Source organism: Phaseolus vulgaris, chromosome 5 (genome assembly GCF_051622355.1).
Source record: "Phaseolus vulgaris cultivar YP4 chromosome 5, ASM5162235v1, whole genome shotgun sequence".
NCBI lineage: Eukaryota > Viridiplantae > Streptophyta > Magnoliopsida > Fabales > Fabaceae > Phaseolus > Phaseolus vulgaris.
The window spans coordinates 6969148-6993650 of record NC_143502.1 but is presented as its reverse complement, the minus strand read 5'-3'; the positions used below and the strand labels follow the sequence as shown (position 1 = coordinate 6993650).

Genomic DNA, 24503 nt, shown 5'->3' with positions numbered 1-24503 from the left:
GATTCAGGACTCTGTGGTTTGAAAATAACTTCACGAGATCTTTCACCTTTAATTTTTTTGTTTTATGCTAATATATTAGAGGTAAATGTGTTGAATAAAAATTTCAGGGTTCAAATTGGAACTGCAGATGAACCAATTCCCAAAAAAGAAAGTGATACAGTTTAACTAAAAAAATTGGATGTAGACGTAAGATATCAGAAAGTTGAAATATGTGGCTGAATTGGTGTCAGTAAAATTTGGTCAAATCACATATTTATATATCAAAACATGATCTTAACAGCTAAAGAAGCCATTAATAATATATTATTAGATCTTATGCAAATATTTTTCTTACAAATTTTACATTTAAGTCTGAAAAGTGTGTAGGAAATTTCACAACAAATAGTAATATAAACTAAAATAACATATAAGAAAGGGAATTTTCATTGGTAAAAGTGAATTAAACCTAATTCATACTAGCTAATTGTTGGAAAAAAGGGGTAATTTTCCCACTAAAACAGAACCCTATCAGGGCTACCCGACAAATAATATTGAATAAACAGAGCAGAATAATAAAAGAGATAAAGAGAAAAAACACACCAGAAAATTGTTAATGGAGTTCGACCAATTTAGCCTAATCTCCGAGCACAGCAAAAACAACTCACTTTTATTATTATGGGAGAAGATATTACAAATTGGGATATATAACAGTGAAGGAGGAGAGTTTAATTTATAACCCTCAAACCTCCTTCCCAAACAATGAACTCACCGATGTGGGACTTGGGATTAAGCCAAAATCAACAAATCTCCACCTTGGCTTAATTTCAAGTCCCACTTAAAACAAATCTTCTCAAAACATAATAAAAACAAACTTTGCAGTGCTTCAAATTTGCGCCTCCAGGCGCCAACTTCAAATGTGCAAGATATTAACCAAGTCTAAACAGTGTTCAAACTTGGTCTTTGTAACCACCTTGGTGAGCATATCTGCAGGATTCTCCGTAGTGTGAATCTTCTGGAGAACAATCTATGTGCTTCGTCCGTGCATGAAAGACTTGATTCTTTACTAAATGAATAGCACTCTAACTATCAGAATATAACTCAAGTTGTTTCTGACCAACTCCCAAGTCTTTAAGCAACCCATGAAGCCAAATGGCTTCCTTCACAACCTCTGTAATCGCCATATACTCTGCCTCTATCGTAGACAAAGCCACCGTAGACTGCAAGGTAGACTTCCAACTAACTGGCGCTTTTGCTAAAGTGAACAAATAGCCAGTTGTAGACCGTCGCTTATCCAAATCACCTGCATAATCAGAATCACAATATCCAACTATGCATTGACCAAGTGATTCATCTTGCTCAAATGTCAATCCTACATCTAAGGTATTTTGGAGGTACCGTAGAATCCATCTCACAGCTTGCCAATGACCCTTGCCCGGATTATGCATGTACCTGCTAACAACACTCACAGCCTGTGAAATATCTGGTCTTGTACACACAATTGCATACATCAAGCTTCCAACTGCATTTGCATATGGGACTTTCGCCATGTATTCTTGTTCTTCATCAGTCGTCGGAGATAAACGACTACTCAATTTCAAATGAGGAGCAAGTGGGGTACTTACAAGTTTTGTATCTTCGTGTATACCAAAACGTTGTAGTACCTTCTGCAAATACTGCTTCTGTGACAACCAAAGTTTTCCCCTCTCCCTGTCCCTGTTTATCTCCATGCCGAGAATCTTCTTGGCTTCCCCCAAATCCTTCATCTCGAACTTTTTACTCAACTGAGCCTTTAACCTGTCAATCTCAACTTGGCTCTTTGCTGCAATCAGCATATCATCAACATATAGGAGTAAGTAAATGTAGGAACCATCTTCAAGTCTGCGCAAATACACACAATGATCATATTTGTTTCTCTTGTACTTCTGATCCTTCATGAACTTATCAAATCGTTTGTACCACTGTCTCGGAGATTGTTTCAGTCCGTACAATGATTTGCTAAGTTTACAAACCCAATCTTCTTTACCATCAACCTTGTATCCTTCTGGTTGAGTCATATAGATTTCCTCCTTCAAATCACCGTGTAGGAACGCGGTCTTTACATCAAGTTGAGCAACCTCCAAATTCAACTGTGCTACCAAGGCCAGCAAAATTCGAATGGAGGAATGTTTAACAACTGGAGAAAATACCTCATTATAATCAATTCCCTCCCTCTGAGCAAAGCCTTTAGCAACCAACCTTGCCTTGTAGCGAACATCTTCTTTATTAGGAAATCCCTCTTTCTTTGCAAATACCCATTTGCACCCAATTGCCTTCTTACCTTTTGGTAATTGTGCCAGCTTCCACGTCTTGTTCTTCTTCAAAGACTGCATCTCCTCTTCCATCGCACCTGCCCAATTACCACTCTCTGAACTCAGAATGGCTTATGGGTAAGTGGATGGAATGTCATCAACAACTGGAAGTGCATAGGCAACCAAATCCATGAAACGAGTAGGCTTCTGAATATCTCGTCTTTGTCTTCTAACTGCAATTGGCGCTGATTGCTGTTGAGATTCTTGGGTAGGAACCTCTTCCTCATCTGACTCTTCTTCTGCCATAGGAGAGTCACTTGTGGTATTTCGTGTTGGGATCACCACTGTCGGCTCAAACTCCACCTGCTTCCGGGCACACTCCACCTGTTGTGGAGTACTATTAACTCCTTCTGGATTTACCTTCTTTAACATGGAAGATTCATCAAAGGTAACATCCCTGCTGATAATCGTCTTCTTTGCCTCTAGACACCACAAACGGTATCCCTTCACTCCAGGACTAAAACCCATGAAAAGAGAATTCTTTGCCCGAGGATCCAACTTTGATTCAATCACATGATAATATGCAATAGAACCAAAAACATGCAAAGAATCATAATCAGTTGCAGGTTTTCCAGACCATACCTCTAACGGGGTTTTGCCATCTATAGCAGATGATGGCAAACGATTGACGAGATGTTGAGCGTATGTCACAGCCTCAGCCCAAAACTCTCTGCCTAACTCAGCATTAGACAACATACAACAAACTTTCTCCACAAATGTCTTGTTCATACGCTCTGACACCCCATTCTGTTGTGGTGTTTTTCTAACAGTGAAGTGCCGAACTATGCCACAATCTTGGCATACCTTCAGGAACGGATCACTCTTGTATTCTCCTCCATTGTCTGTTCGGAGAACCTTAATCTTCCTTCTTGTCTGGTTTTCAACTTGAGCTTTCCACTTAAGGAAAATTTCAAGTACATCATTTTTGTTCTTCATAGTAAACACCCAACTCTCCTGGAAAAATCATCCACAAAAGTGACAAAATAATGCCTACCTCCGATTGATGGAGTCTTGGCAGGTCCCCACACATCTGAATGCACATAATCCAGAATACCCTTGAGATTATGAATTGCAGTGCCAAACTTCACTCTTCGTTGTTTTCCCAGAACACAATGCTCACAAAATTCAAGTTTGCAAGCCTTCGTACCTTTCAACAATCCCTGTTTGGTAAGAATTTGCAAGGATTTCTCTCCAGCATGTCCCAACCTCATATGCCACAACTTCGTTGTCTCGACATCCTTCTTAGAGCTAGAAGTTGTTGTCGCTACTGTCCCCACCACTGTACTACCTTGATAGTAATACAGATTGTTCTTCCTCACGCCTTTCAACATCACAGTGCTCCTGAAGTTGCTTTAAGAATTCTATCTCGCATCGTTACAACTAGGCCTTTAGATTCTAAAGCCCCCGATGAGATGAGATTCTTCTTCAACTTTGGCACGTACCGTACATCCCGCAAAATTCTGGTGGATCCATCATGATTCTGCAGCTTGATTGAACCTATCCCAGCTGTCTTACATGGATTATCATTACCTATGTAAACAACCCCGCCATCGAGTTCTTGAAATTCAAAGAACCATTCCCGAATGGGACACATATGATAGGTACAACCTGAATCCAATATCCACTCATCTGGATACGATGATGCTGAAAGCGAGACAATTAAAGAGATATCTGATTCCACATCACTTTTGCATTCTGCAACATTTGCATCTTGCGGAGCCTTCCCTTTCTTCTGCAGTTTTGGACAGTCTTTCTTCTAGTGTCCTTTCTCATGACAGAAAGCACACTCATCTTTGGCAACGGCTCGACCTTTAGACTTAGACCTCCCTCTTCTCCCCTTTGTTTGGCTTAGCTGACGACCTCTTGCCACCAATGCTTCTTCTGATGTCGTTGATTTGGTTTTCATCTTATCCTGCTTTCTCAATTCATGACTATATAAAGCAGAACAAACAACATCTAACGACACATTCTCCTTCCTGTGAAGGAGCGTAGTCTCCAAATGTTCAAATTCATCAGGAAGAGATGATAACAACATCAAAGCCAAATCCTCATCCTCAAACTTCACATCTAAATTCAACAGGTCTGCTACTAATTGATTAAACATAGTGATGTGTGCATTCATAGTAGTACCTTGTTGGTAGTCAAATCGGAACAACCTTTTCTTCATCAGGAGCTTGTTCTGACCACTCTTCTTCAGAAACTTGTCCTCCAATGCCTTCCACAGTTTGTGTGCAGAAGTCTCGTTTTTTACAGCATACTTCTGCTCTCTGGACAGGCAGGATCGAATAGTTCCGCATGCCAACCGGTTGATGACGCTCCAGTCTTTCTCCTCTACCTCTTCTGGTTTCTCTCCTTCAATAACAATATCAAGACCCTGCTGAAAAAGAGAGTCCAAGACCTCTCCTTGCCACATGCCAAAATGTCCAATGCCATCAAATATTTCCACCGCCAATTTCAAAGTGGACACCGGGAACCTCGACCATGATGACGAGGAGCCCGACACTCTGGATACATCCTTCGCTTCTTCTTCTTGATTTGCCATTACAAAATCAAAATATAATATTCAATATTACAAATAATTTCAAACAACCCAAGACGAACCTTCGGCTCTTGATACCACTTGTTGGGAAAAAACGGGTAATTTCTACACAGAACCCTAACAGAGCTACCCGACAAATAATATTGAATAAAAAGAGCGGAATAATAAAGGAGATAAAGAGAAAAACACACCAGAAAATTGTTAACGAAGTTCGGCCAATTTAGCCTAATCTCCGAGTACAACAAAAACAGCTCACTTTTATTATTTTGGGAGAAGATATTACAAATTGGGATATATAACAGTGAAGGAAGAGAGTTTAATTTATAATCCTCAAACCTCCTTCCCAAACAATGAACCCACCGATGTGGAACTTGGGATTAAACCAAAATCAACACTAGTTTCATTTTTAAATCCTAATGATAACAAGGCACTAAAACCTTTAAAAGGTGGATGATAATGGAGAAAGAAAGAGTGTTGTGAAACACACAAGGCGTTTGTGGCTGAGAACCACCTCACTTTGTTGATGAGATGTGGATCAAAATAATACTCACTCCAAAAGTTCTTCCACTTGAAAATTCCAATTCTCCTTCATTTGAAGCTATACACGTTACAACAAATATGAGGGCCATCTAACTCTGTCTCTATTCCCCCACATATTTATGAACCCTTCCTATTTTCCCCTTCCTTCTGTTTCTATTCCTCACTAGGAGTTTCTCTCCATTGGTTCCTCTGCATGCACACAGGTCTGCTCCTGTTTCTCATCAGTTACGTAGTTGTTTCCATGCTCAACATGACATCACTTCATGTGGCCTTTATCACCATGCTTCTTTCTTAGACAGACTCTAGCAGAAATGAAGATTGAATAGTAGTGTTTGTGTTATGTCTATGCAATCATTTCAATTTTGGTTGTGTTGGCCAAACTGATTCTATGCATGAGTTAAGGCTCACTTGCTGAACCAAGTTTTGTGATGGGATATAGCTCATAGCAGCAATCTTTATTTCCATCTGTTTTTTGTTGTTTTACTCCTTTTTTATATATACATGTTGCTCTTCCCTTTTAAATAATACCATGCTTTTTGTAGACTTTTTAGAAGGCTTCAGCCACGTAAGTGAGGGGTAGCATTCTTAGTTGAAATATAAAAAAATGTTTATTTTTCTCTTAATCCAAATCTAGGAAATATTTTCCAGCATCCAGTTATTTGTTTATTTGAAAATTTTCTCAGCTGAAATTTGCCTCAAAAATTAATTATTAATATATTATTCCAAAGTTTTGGGTTGGCATAGTAGTTGTCTTCCTATACCAACCCATAGTTCATTGGGATATCTCAAACGTTTATAGCCATAGATTTTGATGAAAAAACTGATTGCTGAATATATATACATATGTATATTAGAATTCCTGAAGGGTAACATCAACAAGAAGTTCTGAAAATGGAGATTACCAATGTCAGTGAGTATGAGGCTATTGCAAAGCAGAAATTACCAAAGATGGTGTTTGACTACTGCGCATCTGGTGCAGAGGATCAGTGGACTCTGCAAGAGAACAGAAATGCCTTTTCCAGAATTTTGTAAGATTTATATTTTTACAATTATAATAATTAATTATGTTACTTTGATATTTCATAATGCAAGCAAATATTGATATGGTGAAAATATGATTGAAAAATATACATACAGGTTTCGGACTCATATTCTTATCGATGTGTATTTTGCCAAAAGGAAAGACTAGGATAATGCCATACTTTCTAATTACTTTTTGGTAGAAGGACACATATTTTCCAAATCAATTTCAGCAAGATAAAATCCTTGAACTTGAATTAAACAATTTTCGGTCACACTCACTCATTAAATGACACATGCTAGAGAAAGTGAGAATTGAGATCTTCTCATCTCCTCGTTTTCCAGTTTGAGGTCTCGGACCTCTTCCGTTGTTTCGCTGCCTCATGTCAGCCATCTCTTGGTGGAGTGCTAGAAACAAGGTCATGTGATACTCTTGTATTGTTGTTCGTTGTTCCTTTTTTTTTTTTTTCTCTTTGCTGCTAGCATAAATTTTCTTCAAATCTTTTTTTTTCCTTCTTCAATTTTTTTTTTCCTTCGTTGGGGCTCAATTGTTTTTATAAAAAAATGGAAGGTTTTGGTTTTTCCTTTATCTTTTTGCGTTACCATCGATCCTAGAAAATTATGCCGCAAAATCTTCGATAGGACATTGAGGGTGAGGTACTTGCAAAAAGTACTTTGATGCCTAAGTCAAAACTCAGATGAGATAGGTGAAAAGTAATAAATATTGTTCAATGCATACCTTTGCCTTTGTTGGTGTGCAGATTTACAGGATCGTGGTGGGCTTAGGGCAGGTTATCGGGTTTACCTAGAGTTAATGAAACATCTTGTACTGTCATTATGTTAATCACATTGCGATATGTTGCGTCTAAACCTTTCTCCTAAATCTATTTTGCACTATTACAATTGTTGGCCTACAAACATGATGTTCTGGGTAGTCAATCGTGATCTTTTCTCTTTGCTCCTTTCACTTCTTCTTATAATAATTTTAAGGGTTGGCTTTTTAAAGTTTTTGTTGAGCCGAGTGGTTCTCAGTTTTTCTTTGATGACCAGAATTGTCCAAGGTTCCCCTTCTATTGGACTTAGAATTTGACTTGCTACTAATCATGGACGAGGTCCTTCATGACTGCCGAGGACGAGGTAGTATTTAAGATTTTTGATCAACAGCTGAGGAATTTGCCCACCCAAAAGCTACTCGCCATCTATGACTCCCCCACCGATGGGTGGATTTTAATGGCTTTGACATTCCTTGCCTTACTTGATTTTAACTTTGTCGAATTTTCTTATATATTTTAAGTGTTACGACTTAGCATGCTCCATATGTTCGTTCCATGCTAAAGCAATTATGTTAATATAGGGGGAGGAGGCCCGACGAGGGTTTGTCCCCTATTGTGCCTAACTAGCCCAGTCCAAACTTGGTAGCCATTCCCATCATCGACCTTTTCCCTCCCCCTCTGTCGAATGCGAAAAGGAAAACAGAAAGGGATAGAAGTGGAAAATCACCAAGGTTTCCTCGAAGATCGCTAAAGAGGCCTTGTACTCCCCCAACTGGCGTCATCTCTATCTCAGCCCCGACCTTAATGGGTAACAACTACAAAGTAGCTTAGGCAATCTCGTACTCGCTTTCACCTTTAGAAAAGGGGTCAGTCATTGCCGCTTCCACGGCTGAACTGGTATCGACCTGTATAGAATTTCAAAGTTGCGCCTTTGTGCTTGCAAGGGTTATCAGAGAGGAAGCATCTCAGAGGTCTTCAACGAAGATGCAAAAATTAAAGCAAAAGTTGTGCTTGAAGCCTACTCTGATCTTGAGGAGAGGGTTCGGGGAGCCGAGGTCGATAGGGACCTGTTCGCTAGGGAGTTGGGGTCACTAAAGACCCAACACATGGAGTTGGAGAAAGACTATTCTTTTCTCCAAAGTAATGAGTCCCAATTATCGGTCGAGTTAAAGGAATTAAAGCGAAGTTTGGCGGAGACTGTCACTGCCCGAGATGAGGCCATAAGAAAGAAAGAGAGTGTCGTGGCCACAGTTACAAAGTTTCAAGATTACGTATTCGATGTTCACGAAGAAGGTTTTAATTAGGTTGTTTGCTAGGCGGCCTTCCTTTTCAACGTTAATGAAGTAAGGTTCAACATCTCGAAAGACGTTTATAACAACGAGCTCGTTCCAGCTGATGACGTTCCCGGGAGTATACATTTATTCTTTCATGTTTGGCCAGATATGCCCCAACTTATAGTTTCTCGTTGATTCTTGTTTTTGCACGTTGTATTTCATTTTTGAAGAATTGTTAGAGTCGTGCTGCGATTGATACTTGACTTTTGTATCTTGCTTCATACTTGACCTTTTGCATCTCATTTGATGCCTAACAAGTTGTTTCGGGCTTTTAGCCGAAAGTATCTTAGTTTATACTTGGCTTTTTGCATCTTAGTTGATGTCTAGCACGTTGGTTCGTGCTTTTACCCAAAAGTATCTCAATTGATACTTGGCTTTTTGCATCTCAGTTCATGCTTAGCACGTTGGTTTGTGCTTTTTGTCGAAAGTATCTTGGTTGATACTTGGCTTTTTGCATCTCAATTGATGCTTAACATGTTGGTTCGTGCTTCTAGTCGAAAGTATCTTAGTTGATACTTGGCTTTTTACAGGTTGATGCTTAGCACATTGTTCGTGCTTTTAGCCAAAAGTATCTCAGTTGATACTTGGGTTTTTGTATCTCAATTGATGCTTAACGCGTTGGTTCGTGCTTTTACCGGGAGGTCTCAGACGATACTTTCTGAAAATGTGCTTTATTAGGTGCCTTTTTAAAATCTTTTCGGTCTTTAGGGAAAAAAGGATTGAGGGAGGAAAGAGTAGACTGGTAATCATTACATTTGATTGTTAGCTGATATAAAATTTTAAATGCATGAAGTTCCATTTCCCAGGGACCTATTACGCAATAGGTGTTTAAGCTGGTATGCTTCGTTCTTACCTTCTTCTATTACGTGGAATGGTCCCTTCGAGTTTGATGAGAACTTGCCTCAATTCTCTCTGGCTTCGCTACACATTCTCCACACCAAGTCTCCCTTATGAAAGGATCTCGACTTGATTTTGGTGTTGTATCTTTGTGACGTCCGTACCTTGTAGGATTCATTCCTTATCCAGGCTTTGTCTGGTAGGTTGGAGGTTAGGCTTTCATTGTTTAAGTTTAGATCGAAGAGCGTTCTCTTGAGGGAGGGCTCGCCGATTTCGACTCGGATCATTGTATCTGTCTCGAATGATTGTATGGTGTCTCAAGGGTGGCCAAATGTGACGTACATCTGTATGCCCATATCACCTCAAATAACTCCTCAATCCACTTGTCCATGGCTATGCCGAGTCATTTTTTAAGTTTTGCGAGAATGACTTTGTTGACAGTCTCAACCTACCCATTTGTTTCAGAATGTTCTACAAAACTCGAGATAGGCATTATGCCAAGTTCATTGTAAAAATCGATAAGTCTTTTATCAATGAATTGTCAATTGTTGTTCGAAATGATGGTGTATGATATTCCATATCGACATATGCTGTTATTTCAAACAAAACTTCTAAACATTATCTTGACTAAAAAAAAGCCATTAATAATATATTATTAGATCTTTTGATATTAGACTATTATCATTCATATGCAAATATTTTCTCTTAAAAATTTTACATCTAAGTTTGAAAATGTGTAGAAAATTTCACAAGAACTAGTAATATAACTAAAATAACATATAGGAAAGTAATTTTCATATTTGGTAAAAGTACTAGTTTCATTTTTAAATGCCACTAAAACCTTTAAAAGGTGGATGATATAATTATTAGCTTTTAAAAATCTGATTTGAAATGTTAAAGATCACGTGCCAAATGTGAAATCAATAATTCTAGTATTAGTAACCATATAATTTTGTATAAAACCGGTAAAATGATGTCACATATTTTCTTAGTGAGATGATATACAACACTGCATATTTCAGATTATATGTAGGCAATGCCCAACCCACTTGTACAACTCATGAAGAGAGTATTATTCTTCTGTTTTCATGACTTCAAACGTATATGAGAAAGAAAAAAAATATTTTGACACCCAAACAGTAAATCACATATATATTTGACAAACAATTGTAATAATATAATAATATTTTAATTAAAAAAATAAAATAAATATAATTAAAATAATAATTTTTTAGTTTGTAGAATGTATGTATTTTACTATGAGAAATGCTCAAATAAACAGTTTCTTACTATTTTTGGGTTGTTTTTCTTTTTCGAACTTATGGTAATGGAAACAGAAAAAGTACTGGGAAACATAGAAGGCGTTTGTGGCTGAGAACCACGTCACTTTGTTGATAAGATTTGGCTCAAAATAATGCTCACCTCCAAAAGCTTATCCACTTGAAAAATCCAATTCTCACTAGGAGTTTCTCCCCATTGGTTCCTCTGCATGCACACAGGTCTGCTCTTGTTTCTCATCAGTCACGTAGTTGTTTCCATGCTCAACATGTCATCACTTCATGTGGCCTTTATCACCATGCTTCTTTCTTAGACAGACTCTAGCAGAAATGAAGATTGAATAGTAGTGTTTGTGTTATGTCTATGCAATCATTTCAATTTTGGTTGTGTTTGCCAAACTGATTCTATGCATGAGTTAAGGCGCACTTGGTGAACCAAGTTTAGTGATAGGATATAGCTCATAGCAGCAATCTTTATTTCCATCTTTTGTTGTTTTACTCCTTTTTTATATGTATACATGTTGCTCTTCCCTTTTAAATAATACCATGTTTTTTTTTGACATTTTAGAGGTTTTTTTACCATCCTAGGGTTATATTTTTACTTTTTACTAAAATGGGTCTGTTTAAAAAAATTATAAATTTAGGCAAGTCGTGCCAATTTGTCACGACTTCTCCACATTATATTTTTTTTTTAAATTTTATTGTTTATGTATTGAGTAGTAAATTATGTAATATTAAAAATTAATTTGATACATAATTTTCTAAGAGTGTTAGTTTTAAGGAACAAAAAATTGGATAATCGTGTATGGATCATGTTTGACGCTAATGTAATACGCTAATGTAATACAATAACTTGATTATTTGATTAATTAAAAAATAAAGAAAATTGTTATTGAATTTGAAAATAAATAGATAAATGAAAATTTATTGTATTTGAAAAATAAATAGAGAACTATTGTTGTGAATTTGCAAAATAAATAGCTTGAGAAGTAATGATTTTACAGAACACCTAATGATAAGAAGATTTTACAATGATCCATACACGATTATCCAATTTTTTGTTCCTTAAAACTAACACTCTTAGAAAATTATGTATCAAATTAATTTTTAACATTACATAACTTACTACCCAATATATAAACAATAAAATTTAAAAAGAAATAAATAAAATTTATGATGTGACAGAAATTGTGCCAAGTTGGCACGACTTCAGTATGACATGACAGAGTCATGTCAAATTGGGACGAGTTGTGCATATGCAGTCGTGCCAAATTGGCACGACTTGCCCAAATTTATAATTTTTTTAAACGAATTCCATTTCGATAAAAAGAAAAAAAATAGCCTTCAGAAACCCCCATTTTAAAAGGCTTCAACCATGTAAGTGATGGGGAGCACTTTAGTTGAAAATGGTAACATGTAGCTTTGATTTTCTTGGGAAAGAGTTTTTCATTATGTATCTTTTTCCCATCTTGTACTTCCACTGTTTCTGCTCTTAAATTTTAATTTCCAATTGACATTCGTATTGTGCATCCAAAATGTTTATTTTTCTCTTGAACCAAAATCTAGGAAATTTTAGGAAATATTTTCCAACTTCCATTTATTTGTTTATTTGAATTTTTTCACAGCTGAAATTTGCCTCAAAGTTAATTATTAATATTATTCCAAAGTTTTGAGTTGGCAAAGTAGTTTTCTTCCTATATCAACCCATAGGTCATTGGGATATCTCAAACGTTTATAGCCATAGATTGTGATGAAAAAACTGATTGCTGAATATATATACATATGTATATTAGAATTCTTGAAGGGTAACATCAACAGGAAGTTCTGAAAATGGAGATCACCAATGTGAGTGAGTATGAGGCTATTGCAAAGAAGAAATTACCAAAGATGGTGTTTGATTACTGCGCATCTGGTGCAGAGGATCAGTGGACTCTGCAAGAGAACAGAAATGCCTTTTCCAGAATTTTGTAAGATTTATATTTTTACATTTATAATAATTAATTATGTTTCTTTGATATTTCATCATACAAGTAAATATTGATATGGTGAAAATATGAATGAAAAATATACATACAGGTTTCGGCCTCGTATTCTTATCGATGTGAGCAAGATAGACATCACAACTACTGTCTTGGGCTTCAAAATATCCATGCCAATTATGATTGCCCCAACAGGCTTGCAGAAAATGGCTCATCCCGAGGGTATAATTGTTTTTCCTTTCATGCCATACTTTCTATTTACTTTTTGGTTCAAGGACATTTTCCAAATCAATTTCAGCAAGAAGATAAAATCCTTGAACTTGAATTAAACAACTTGCATTCACTCTCACTCACTAAATGACACATGCCAGAGAAAGTGAGAATCTGTGACATTTTCTATGGGCAATATTAAAATAATGGGGTTGTAGCAAGAAATTTAAAAGTGTTAGACAGTTTTTTATATGACGCCTTTTCAAGGACCGGTAAAACAACTACCTAAAGCTGAATTTTTGTTGGATGAAATATATATTATTTTTATGCAGGAGAAAATGCCACAGCAAGAGCGGCCTCTGCAGCTGGAACAATTATGGTAATTTTCTTTTATGTTTATAATCATGAATAGTGATACATGGGCAACCGCTTAATAGCGTAATAGATGCTTTAATATACAATTATTGATGTCATAAAAAATATTAATATTTTAAAATTTTATGAATTTTTGGATTTTTTAATAATTTTTTTTAGATTACATTTTCTTTTACTAGTTTTTTTTAGCTTTTTTCAATAGTAGTAAAATTTATTCTTGTGCATGAAAGTTTTGTTTTTGTGTTTTGTTTTGATTTCTTATTTATTATTATTATTATTATTGATATTATTATTAAAATTATTATGATATTATTAATATTAATACTAATTTTAATAATATTATTGTTATTAATAATAATGTTAAGATTAATAATATTAATAATAATTACAATAATATTCTTTCAACTTAGTAAGTGTTATCTATCTATCTTCATATTCTTACAATCCTCATTTAGTCTAGTCAAATATGTTGTTAAATAAAATAAATATTTATCATAAGCATACTTTTAAATTAGACTTTCTTGATAGTATTGCTATAATTTTATTCAAAAAGTTATTTTGTATGCTTAAATGCAGATTGTGATTAGCTTTAGTATGAATGATTTCATTTATTGAATTACTGACCAATTGGACTTGAGTATGGTTGAGGTTAATGTGTTGGCCATTCACAAAAATATTTAGGATGTCGTGTCCTGGTGTAAGATTTTGCATAGTGGTAAGGGAGAATGATGAATAAGGTGAACTGAGTTTGTTTATCACATGTAAAATTTATTTATCACATTAAAAAAAGAAATCGATTACTTTAAACATTTTGAACAATGTAACATTGGTAATTCAAATCCACTAACTAACAAAATTGTCCAACCTAAAACATAAATTATAAATATTGTACACTACTACAGGTTCGACTGATCCATTGTGATAATTGTACACCAATAACAATGAAATAAGAGAAATTCACCTTGGTGTCTTCCATTGGGGTCACTTCACATAGACCTCATGCACCATCCCACCGAAAACCAACAATAAGCTCTAAATCTCTGAAACTTGTTCAGTGTGCAAAAAGTTGATAGTAGGTAACCACTTATTCCTACACAAGTCACCACTTATTGTGACTAACTACATTGATATTATGACTCACTTTACACACACCTCATGTACCACCCCACCCAAGAATAACATAAAGCTCAAAATTTCCAAAATTACTTCACTGTGCAAAATCTTGGTAGCAGGTCACCATGTATTCCTACCTAGGTCACCACTTAGTGTATATGTCACTAACTACATTGACACTAAGATTACGACCTTGGTGTCCTTCACTAGGTCACTTTACACACACTTCATGCACCACCCCACCAAAGAACAACAATAACCTCAGATTTTCAAAAATTTGACCAGTGTGCAAAAACTTGGTAGTAGATCACCACTTATTCATATACAGGTCACTACTTACTGTGACTAACTACATTCACATTGCGATTAGAGAACTTGACCTTGGTGTGCTCTACTAAGATCACTTTACACACACCTCATGCACCACCCTACCCAAAACAAAGTTTATAGTTTTCAAAATTACATCACTGTGTAGAAAAATGGTAGTAGGTCACCATTTATTGCTACACAAGTCACCACTTATTATGACTAACTACATTGACGCTAAGATTAAAGAACTTGACCTTGGTGTTCTCCACTGAGTTCACTTTACACACATGCCATGCACTGAACAAAACAAAGTTTAAAATTTCTAAAATTATTTAATTGTATAAAAACTTGGTAGTAGGTCACCACTTATACCTACACAGGTCACCACTTAATGTGATTGTGACTAACTACATTAACAATGACATTAGAGAACTTGACCATCTTGTCCTCCACTGGGGTGATTTTACACACATCTCATGCACTACATCGCCCCACTCAAGAAAAAAACAAAGCTCAAAATTTCTAAAATTACTTTGTTTTGCAGAAAGTTGGTAGCTGGTCACCACTTATTCATATAGAGGTCACCACTTACTTCGACTAATTGACACTGTGATTAGATAATTGTACCTTGGTGTCTTTCATTAAATTTACTTTACAGACACCTCATGCACCACCTCACACAAGAACAACACAAAGCTTAAAATTTCTAAAATTACTTAACTGTGTAGAAACTTGGTAGTAGGTCACCACTTATTCCTACATAGGTCACCACTTAATATGACTGTTGCTAACTACATTAATGTCATCTTAAAATTTGTGTCCTCCACTGGGGTTACTTTACACATACCTCATGCACTGCACCACCATACACAAACTTCAAAATTTTTAAAATTAATTAATTATGCAGAAAGCTGGTAGCATGGGTCACCACTAATTCCTACACAGGTCACCAACTTACTCTGATTAACTACATTAACAATGAGATTAGATAATCGTACCTTGGTCTCCTCCATTAAGGTCACTTTACACACTCCTCATTCACCACCCTGCCTAAGAACAACACAAAACTCACATGTTTACATAAGTGGTAGCCCTTGTATAGGGTTTTACCTTCCCCATGAGATCGTTGAAACAAGGAACACCCTCAAATATGGTTGGTTAAATTTTCTTGGAGTAAAATTGACTATATATAACTTATATTTAGCTAGGCGGGGTTTGTGGTGGTGCTAAAAATGAATGCACACAGACCCTTTCGATTAAATGATTTTGAAATTCATAATCCATATCATCATTTTGTTCTTTTATTAATACTTCTTTTATTTTTGTAAATTTTGTGATCTTTTTTATGATAGTATTTTGTTATATTGCACATAATCAGTGTATATTATTATGAGTATGTACTTTATTAATCAGTTTACGATGTCAAACTTTTTGGATTTCTTGCAATAATTTAGGAAAAGCTTAAATAATGTCTATTAACATTCTAACAAGAAAAAAATAAGGATGTAAATGATCAATAAAAAATACTATTAAGTTTTACTATATTAATAATATAACTATTTCGCAAGTTTATAACTTTCATGTCCAAGGTTTTAAATTTTCAAATAATTTTAGAGAGACATTAGGTATGCGATTTTTTTTATGCTTGAAAATTATGAATCTCATAAATTATAAATTTTATAAATAAATAAATTTGTTGGATTCATAAAATATATTATTGATAATAACACATGAATTTTATTATTCAAATTTTCATTTTATTTTGAGGAAAAAATAGATGTTTATATGTTCTCTTGGAGCTCAAAGAAATAAGAAACTGTTGCTCAATCCACTGCTGAAGCAGAATTTATTGCTGCAACAGCTGCTGTTAATCAGGCCTTATGGTTAAGAAAGATTCTCTTTGATCTAAATCTGGAGCAAAAGCAAAGCACTGAAATACATGTTGATAATCAAGCTGCAATTGCAATCTCAAATAATCCATTATTTCATGGAAAGACAAAGCATTTCAACATCAAGCTTTTCTTTGTTCGAGAAGTCCAGAAAAACGGTGACATAATTCTTTGTTATTGCAAATCTGAGAATCAAATTGCAGATGTTTTTACCAAACCTCTGCCAGTCAGCAAGTTCGAAGATTTCACAGCTAAACTGGGAGTTTGCAGCATTTAAACAAGGAGGAGTGTTAGAATAATGTGTTTAACATCCTGCAAGTTAGCTTTTTCTGTTATTGAATAAGTCTCCATATTTTTAGGGATTTAATTATTCTGTTTTAACCACTGGTTGGTTTGTTACCAGATTTATTTCCTGTTTTTTAGAACAACTTTGTTCATTCTCGTACAACTTTGTTCATTCTTGTACAAATACATAGCTTTCCAGTTTTAATACATCATCTCAATTGATCAATCAAATATTTGTTTTGTTTCAAGACTAACAAATTGGTATCAAGAGCACTCTTCTTAAGGGATCTGTGAGGTCAAAATGGAAGGAGAATCAAGTTTTTCAGCTGTTGCACCACCAGTCTTCGATGGAGAAAATTATCAAATATGGGCAATTCGTATGGAGACTTATCTGAAGGCTTTGGATCTTTGGGAAGCAGTAGAAGAGGATTACGAAGTTCCTCCACTTCCAGCAAATCCTACTGTTGCACAAATCAAAGCACAGAAGGAGAAAAAAACCAGAAAATCAAAGGCAAAAGCTTGCCTATTTGCAGCTGTATCTCAAATGATCTTCACACGAATAATGTCCCTCAAAACAGCAAAGGAAATTTGGGATTACCTCAAGGGTGAATTTGCAGGAGATGAGAGGATTCGTGGAATGAAAGTCCTGAATTTAATTTGGGATTTCGAGTTGCAGAAGATGAAGGAGTCTGAGTCAGTGAAGGAGTACTCTGACAGACTTCTCAGCATTGCCAATAAGGTGAGATTACTTGGTTCTGTGTTTATTGACTCTAGGATTGTTGAAAAGCTGCTGGTCACTGTTCCCGAGAAGTTTGAAGCCACCATTACTACTCTGGAGAACACCAAAGACCTGTCAAAAATTTCTCTTACAGAGCTCTTGAATGCTTTACAAGCACAAGAGCAAAGAAGGTCTATGAGGCAAGAAGGGGTGATTGAAGGAGCTTTACCTGTCAAGCATCAAGGCAACAACAGGTACAAAAAGAAGAAAAACTTCAAAAAGGAAGGAGGTTCCAAAAAATCCTACCCACCTTGCCGCCACTGTGAGAAGAAAGGTTATCCACCATACAAGTGTTGGAGAAGACCTGATGCCAAATGCTCCAAATGCAATCAACTTGGACATGAAGCTGTGATCTGCAAAGTCAAAGGTCAAGTGCAAGAAGTAGATGCACAGGTTGCTGGTCAAGAAGAAGATCAATTGTTCGTGGTCACTTGTTTCTCAAGTAGAGAATCAAGTGAGAGCTGGTTGATTGACAGTGGGTGCACAAATCATATGACATATGACAAGGAGCTTTTCGAAGAATTAAAAAACATTGAAGTTAAGAGAGTGAGAATTGGAAATGGTGAACTCTTGGAAGTCAAGGGAAAAGGCACAGTAGGTATAACAAGCTATGAAGGTACAAAATTTATTTCAGATGTTTTATTTGTACCTAAAATTGATCAAAATCTCTTAAGTGTTGGCCAGCTACTTGATAAAGGCTATAAAGTGTTGTTTGAGAATAAACAGTGCTTGATTAGAGATGCTAGTGGCAAAGACTTGTTCAATGTCAAAATGAAAGGAAAAAGCTTTGCTTTAAATCCAATGGAGAAAGAACAAATGGCCTTCAAGTCCAGAGCTAGTGCCATTGAGATTTGGCACAAAAGACTTGGGCACTTTCATCATCAAGGATTGTTTCAGATGCAATCAAAGAAGCTGGTTGAAGGACTTGCAAACATTGATGATAATATTCCTCCTTGTCATGCCTGCAATTTTGGGAAGCAACACAGGCAACCTTTCCCTAAACAAGCTTGGAGAGCCTCAAAAAAGCTGCAGTTGGTGCACACTGATTTGTGTGGTCCTCAGAGAACACCTTCATTAAATGGTAACCTCTACTACATTATTTTTATTGATGATCTAACAAGAATGTGCTGGATTTTCATGTTGAAACAAAAGTCAGAGGTTCCCAATATATTCTGGAAATTCAAAACCAGAGTTGAAAATGAAAATGGATGCTCAATTCAGATTATAAGGTCTGACAATGACAAGGAATACACCTCTGATGCTTTCAACAAATTTTGTGAAGAAGCTGGAATTCAACACCAATTAACAACACCATATACTCCTCAACAGAATGGTGTCAGTGAAAGGAAGAACAAATTCATTATGGAGATGACAAGGTGTATGCTCCATGAAAAGAATCTTCCAAAAGAATTTTAGGGGGAGGCAGCAAACACTGTTGTATTCCTACAAAATCGAATTTCTACAAAAGCCTTGAAAGATATGACACCATATGAAGCTTGGTATGGCTACAAACCTTCTTTGAAATTTCTTAAAATATTTGGTTGTCTTTGCTTCACATATATTCCACAGGTCAAGCGTGATAAACTTGATAAAAAAGCAGAAGCAGGCATCTTTGTTGGATATAGCACTGTATCCAAAGTTTACAAAAATTTTCAGCCACAAACTGGTCGTGTGATTGTAAGCAGAGATGTTCATTTTGTTGAAAATGAGCAATGGGATTGGGAAATTTCAACTAAGGTGAATCAAAGTCCAAATGCTCCAAACATTCAACCCTTGGGAGCATGACTGAAGAATCTGAAGATGATGCTGCAGTTGATGATGCACCTGTCAAAGGAACAAAACTGTTGTCTGACATCTATCAAAGGTGCAATGTAGCTGTTTGTGAGCCTACAGGATTTCATGATGCAAAAAACAGTCAACACTGGATGGCTGCAATGCAGGAGGAGCTTTCTATGATTGAGAAAAATAAAACCTGGGAATTGGTTGATCGACCTCCAAACAGAAAAATAATTGGAGTAAGATGGGTTTTCAGAAAAGTCCTGATGGTTCTATCAACAAATTCAAAGCAAGACTTGTTGTGAAAGGATATGCACAAGTTTTTGGTGTTGATTATTCAGAGACATTTGCACCTGTTGCCTGGCTTGACACTGTAAGATTGTTGCTTGCTCTTGCTGCTCAAAGGAGCTGGAAAGTATACCATTTGGATGTTAAATCTGCATTCTTAAATGGAGATTTACAAGAAGAAATTTTTGTTGAACAACCTGAAGGCTTTGTGAATGAGGGCAATGAAAATAAAGTCTACTTTCTGAAAAAGGCTTTATATGGATTAAAGCAGGCTCCACGAGCCTGGTACAGCGAGGTTGATGATCATCTGGTGCACCTTGGCTTTCATAAAAGCCAATCTGAACTCACGTTGTATGTCAAACATCAAGGTACAAATATTTTGGTCATTTCTCTTTATGTGGATGACATGTTAGTTACAGGAAGCAATGTTGAAGAAATCAACTGGTTCAAACTGGAAATGAAAAAGGTCTTCGAAATGACAGATCTTGGTCTTATGTCATACTTTCTTGGCATTGAGATCAAACAGAATCAAGATGAAGTTTTCTTAAGTCAAAGAAAATATGCAAAGGAGATACTCAAGAAATTTCTTATGGAAAATTGCAAAACTGTGAACACTCCCATGAATCAAAAGGAGAAGCTAATCAAAGATGATGGTTCTGACAAGGTTAATGAATCTGAGTTTAGAAGTTTGATAGGTTGTCTGATGTACTTAACAACAACCAGACCTGACATTCTAAATGCTGTGAGTATTCTTTCAAGGTTCATGCATTGTCCAAACGAAACACATATGATAGCTGCAAAAAGAGTTATCAGATACATCAAAGGAACTTGGAATTTTGGTGTGAAGTTTCTGAAGCAAAAAGAAATGAAGCTGATTGGTTTCTCTGACAATGACTGGGGTGGATCAATTGATGACATGAAGAGCACATCTGGTTACTGTTTCTCCCTTGGATCAGGCATGTTCTCTTGGAGCTCAAAGAAACAAGAAACTGTTGCTCAATCCACTGCTGAAGCAGAATTTATTGCTGCAACAGCTGCTGTTAATCAGGCCTTATGGTTAAGAAAGATTCTCTTTGATCTAAATCTGGAGCAAAAGCAAAGCACTGAAATACATGTTGATAATCAAGCTGCAATTGCAATCTCAAATAATCCAGTCTTTCATGGAAAGACAAAGCATTTCAACATCAAGCTTTTCTTTGTTCGAGAAGTCCAGAAAAACGGTGACATAATTCTTTGTTATTGCAAATTTGAGAATCAAATTGCAGATGTCTTTACCAAACCTCTGCCAGTCAGCAAGTTCGAAGATTTCACAGCTAAACTGGGAGTTTGCAGCATTTAAACAAGGAGGAATGCTAGAATAATATGTTTAACATCCTGCAAGTTAGCTTTTTCTGTTATTGAATAAGTCTCCATATATTTAGGGATTTAATTATTCTGTTTTAACCACTCGTTGGTTTGTTACCAGATTTATTTCCTATTTTTTAGAACAACTTTATTCATTCTCGTACAACTTTGTTCATTCTTGTACAAATACATAGCTTTCCAGTTTTAATACATCATCTCAGTTGATCAATCAAATATTTGTTTTGATTTAAGACTAACAGATTTGCTGAGAACCTGTAGTATTTTCGTTGTAAATGGTACCTTTGTTGCTTCACACAATATTTCACTCATAGACACTCCAATTAACTTCAAAAGATTGTATGCTTGCAAATTTATTTGTTGTTTATCAATGCATGTCCATTGCGCTCTATGTACTTTATTGATGAGTAAGATTTTGGTTCTTTCAGACTTTGTCCTCGGGGGCCACTTCAAGTATTGAAGAGGTGGCTTCAACAGGACCTGGCATTCGCTTTTTCCAACTATATGTAAGCTTCAAAATTTTCATTCAGTTCCATTTCACTGTTTATTTGAATTTTCATTCATGATTTGTTCCTTTTCTTTAGGTGTACAAGGACAGGAATGTGGTTGCTCAGCTTGTGAGAAGAGCTGAAAGGGCTGGATTCAAAGCCATTGCCCTTACAGTTGATACTCCAATACTAGGACGCAGAGAAGCTGATATCAAGAACAGGTACAACTCTTCCACTTCAACCTTGTTCTTTATATAAATTTCTCAATGGATATGAGTAGCTTTTCTTTGAGTTTCAACTTTAATCGTTGGAACTAAAATTAGTATTCACACTGCCACCATTTTTGACATTGAAGAACTTTGAAGGATTGGACCTTGGAAAGATGGACAACGTAAGATTAGTTATCACAGAATTATTTCTGCTGGCTAATTTCCTTGCCTTTATCACTAATTGAATTTTTGTCTTGATCCTTTCAGGCTAATGGCTCTGGACTTGCTTCATATGTTTCTGGTCAAATTGATCGCACTCTAAGTTGGAAGGTATGTTACATAATCAAAAAGGCATTTTTGTTTTCTTCTTGGTAATTATTATCCTATTCCTATAGTAGAGAAGAATTTATTAAAGTAAAATGATTTAATATACAAACTACAAATAGTATAAAAAATAATATATTGTTAGCTAATCATAAATTGTTATGTATGAAAAATTGTTGATGACTTCTACAGTTACTTTATAAGTCGTACTCATAATGATTCCTAACTGGTTGACAGTAAAAAATTTAAATACTGCATTGCATAAAACTCAAGTGGCAAATTGTCCAATTCATTGATTTGATTCATAAGTTACTTGCAATCTGAACTTAGAAAAAAACTACAAGTGCATTCTGGAATCCTTCAGAGGAGAGTAATGAGTTCAACTTCCCCATAGTTTACATTTGTTTCATAACTTTTTGTGTATACTTTGGAGCATAGAAGGCTCAACTGAATAGAGTCCATCCAAATAATCATTCTGAACGCTGTAGGATGTGAAGTGGCTTCAAACAATCACCTCTCTCCCAATTCTGGTGAAGGGTGTGCTGACTGCTGAGGACAGTAAGGATAACCAAAGCTATATTCATGTGTTCATCCTCTTTCAATATTTTACTAATACCTTCTCTTGAACATGGCAGCAAGGATAGCTATACAAAGTGGTGCAGCTGGAATTATAGTGTCCAACCATGGAGCTAGACAACTTGACTATGTTCCAGCCACCATATCAGCATTAGAAGAGGTACATCAAGTTAAGTAACCATCTTAGTCACCATGAAACTTCAACACACTCATTTTAAACTGTTATATGCATTTCTTTTGTGGAAACTTAGGTTGTCAAAGCTGCTGAAGGTCGTCTTCCTGTATTTCTGGATGGTGGAGTTCGCCGTGGAACTGATGTCTTCAAGGCATTGGCACTAGGTGCCTCTGGCATATTTGTGAGTAGTTCATTTCTCCATTTTGGAATGAAACAAAATTCTCAGTCCATTTCATTTCTCTCAAATTTAGGAGGGAATCATAAATTTCTCCAATCTCCATTATATTTTTCATCCTTATTCTTTTATCAATCCAAACCGTAGAAAGTAATACCATCATATATTTCATTCCATTTGTGTCCGTCTATAAGAATATTTTGGATCATATCTAATACTATCTTTTATCATTACCTTATCTATAGTGTGTGTATATCAAATTTATAACATATCAAGAACTGTGGCAACAACTAACAAGCTTTGTTTTATATCAGATTGGACGCCCTGTGGTGTTCTCCTTGGCTGCTGAAGGAGAGGCTGGTGTAAGAAAAGTGTTGCAGATGCTACGTGAAGAGTTTGAGCTAACCATGGCCTTGAGTGGTTGTCGTTCGCTAAAGGAGATCACTCGTGATCACATTGTGACTGATTGGGACCAGCCTCGCTCCCACCCTCGCACCCGTGCGTTATTGTGAAAAGCTTGCTCCTCATTTGAGCCAAGTTTGCATAATGCGGTGCAGAACAATGGGGAAACACTTCTATATATGTTTCATGAACCTGTTCTCATCCTTTCTTTTCCTTTTCCTTTTTGGAGAACTCATTTAAGGTTTCTGTTTGGAAAACTCTATGCTCTCTTTGTAAGCATTATATACTTGGTGGCTACTGCTGCTGCATGATACTTTGTGGCTGCTGCTGCTGCATTCCCTCATTGTATATTCTTCATTTCTGAATAATTTATCAAGTAAAAATTTACCAACTTTCTCTCCATATCTTATAAAATAGTTTGGATCTCCACAAACATCTTTAGAAGATTTTTTTTGTTTAAAATTAACTTATGTATAACTTAATTTATAAAACTTTTTTACTAATAATTCTTTCAAAAGATTATTATTACGAAGTGTACTTTAAGCCTAACTCAACCCCATAAAACCTGGGCTCATGGGGTGAGGTTTGCACCCACTTATATACAATGAAAGGCTCTAATGATGTGGGATTTCCAACAATTATTTTCAATCTATGGAAAATATCTTCTATACACTTGGTGACATGACTACTAAGTTAATCATTATTTTTTTTCTAAAATAAATAAAATTTCCTAAAGTGTTATAAATTTTGACTTATTATATGAGATTTCTTATACAAAACCCATCATTTTTCGTTATATAAATTTATAATTATATATTTGAGAGTTTCTTTCTCTGACAATGCTCTGAGAATTTCTTGTTGGAGAGTTTAGGAAGTATTTTTAATTATGATTATCGATTCACAACACTTTTGAGATAACATCATTATTTTTTATGAGAATTTAGTTTCCATTTTTTATAACATCCATAATATCAAATATAATATGATTTGATGAACGTAATAATGTGTTCTCTAGTAATTGAATTTTTCAGTATTTGAATAAGGAATGTTTGTCCTACATTTTTCATTGTAGCTTGAATCATTGCCTCTTGTCTTGCAAAGAATTTATCCGAAGAGGTAAGAACTCGTACCAATTCAAAGATA

General features: G+C 35.7%; 1 protein-coding gene across 2 annotated transcripts; it reads left to right on the top strand.

Annotated features, from left to right (window-relative positions):
- Window positions 1-5339: 5339 nt before the first annotated feature.
- LOC150027453 (glycolate oxidase 1-like) lies at window positions 5340-23751 on the top strand. 2 transcript variants are annotated; one of them, XM_090302436.1, is made up of 12 exons: window positions 5340-5609; window positions 6261-6434; window positions 12724-12848; window positions 13169-13215; window positions 21440-21517; window positions 21596-21720; window positions 21824-21890; window positions 21976-22038; window positions 22521-22590; window positions 22668-22768; window positions 22860-22964; window positions 23273-23751. In XM_090302436.1, exons 2-12 carry the CDS (start codon window positions 6298-6300, stop codon window positions 23468-23470), a joined length of 1116 nt encoding a protein of 371 aa, XP_090158562.1. In that variant the 5' UTR covers window positions 5340-5609; window positions 6261-6297; the 3' UTR covers window positions 23471-23751. The 2 variants fall into 2 exon arrangements, with proteins under 2 accessions (XP_090158562.1, XP_090158561.1); XM_090302435.1 differs by lacking the exons at window positions 5340-5609; window positions 6261-6434 and adding an exon at window positions 12478-12614.
- The last annotated feature ends 752 nt before the right edge of the window (window positions 23752-24503 follow it).

What these genes read in the sequence shown, in the direction of transcription:
- LOC150027453 (XM_090302436.1), top strand. Translation starts at nt 6,298, where the DNA reads ATGGAGATTACCAATGTCAGTGAGTATGAGGCTATTGCAAAGCAGAAA. An exon ending in TTCGCTTTTTCCAACTATAT is followed by an intron (nt 21,518 to 21,595) that starts GTAAGCTTCAAA and finishes CCTTTTCTTTAG; the next exon opens with GTGTACAAGGACAGGAATGT. An exon ending in GAAGCTGATATCAAGAACAG is followed by an intron (nt 21,721 to 21,823) that starts GTACAACTCTTC and finishes ACTAAAATTAGT; the next exon opens with ATTCACACTGCCACCATTTT.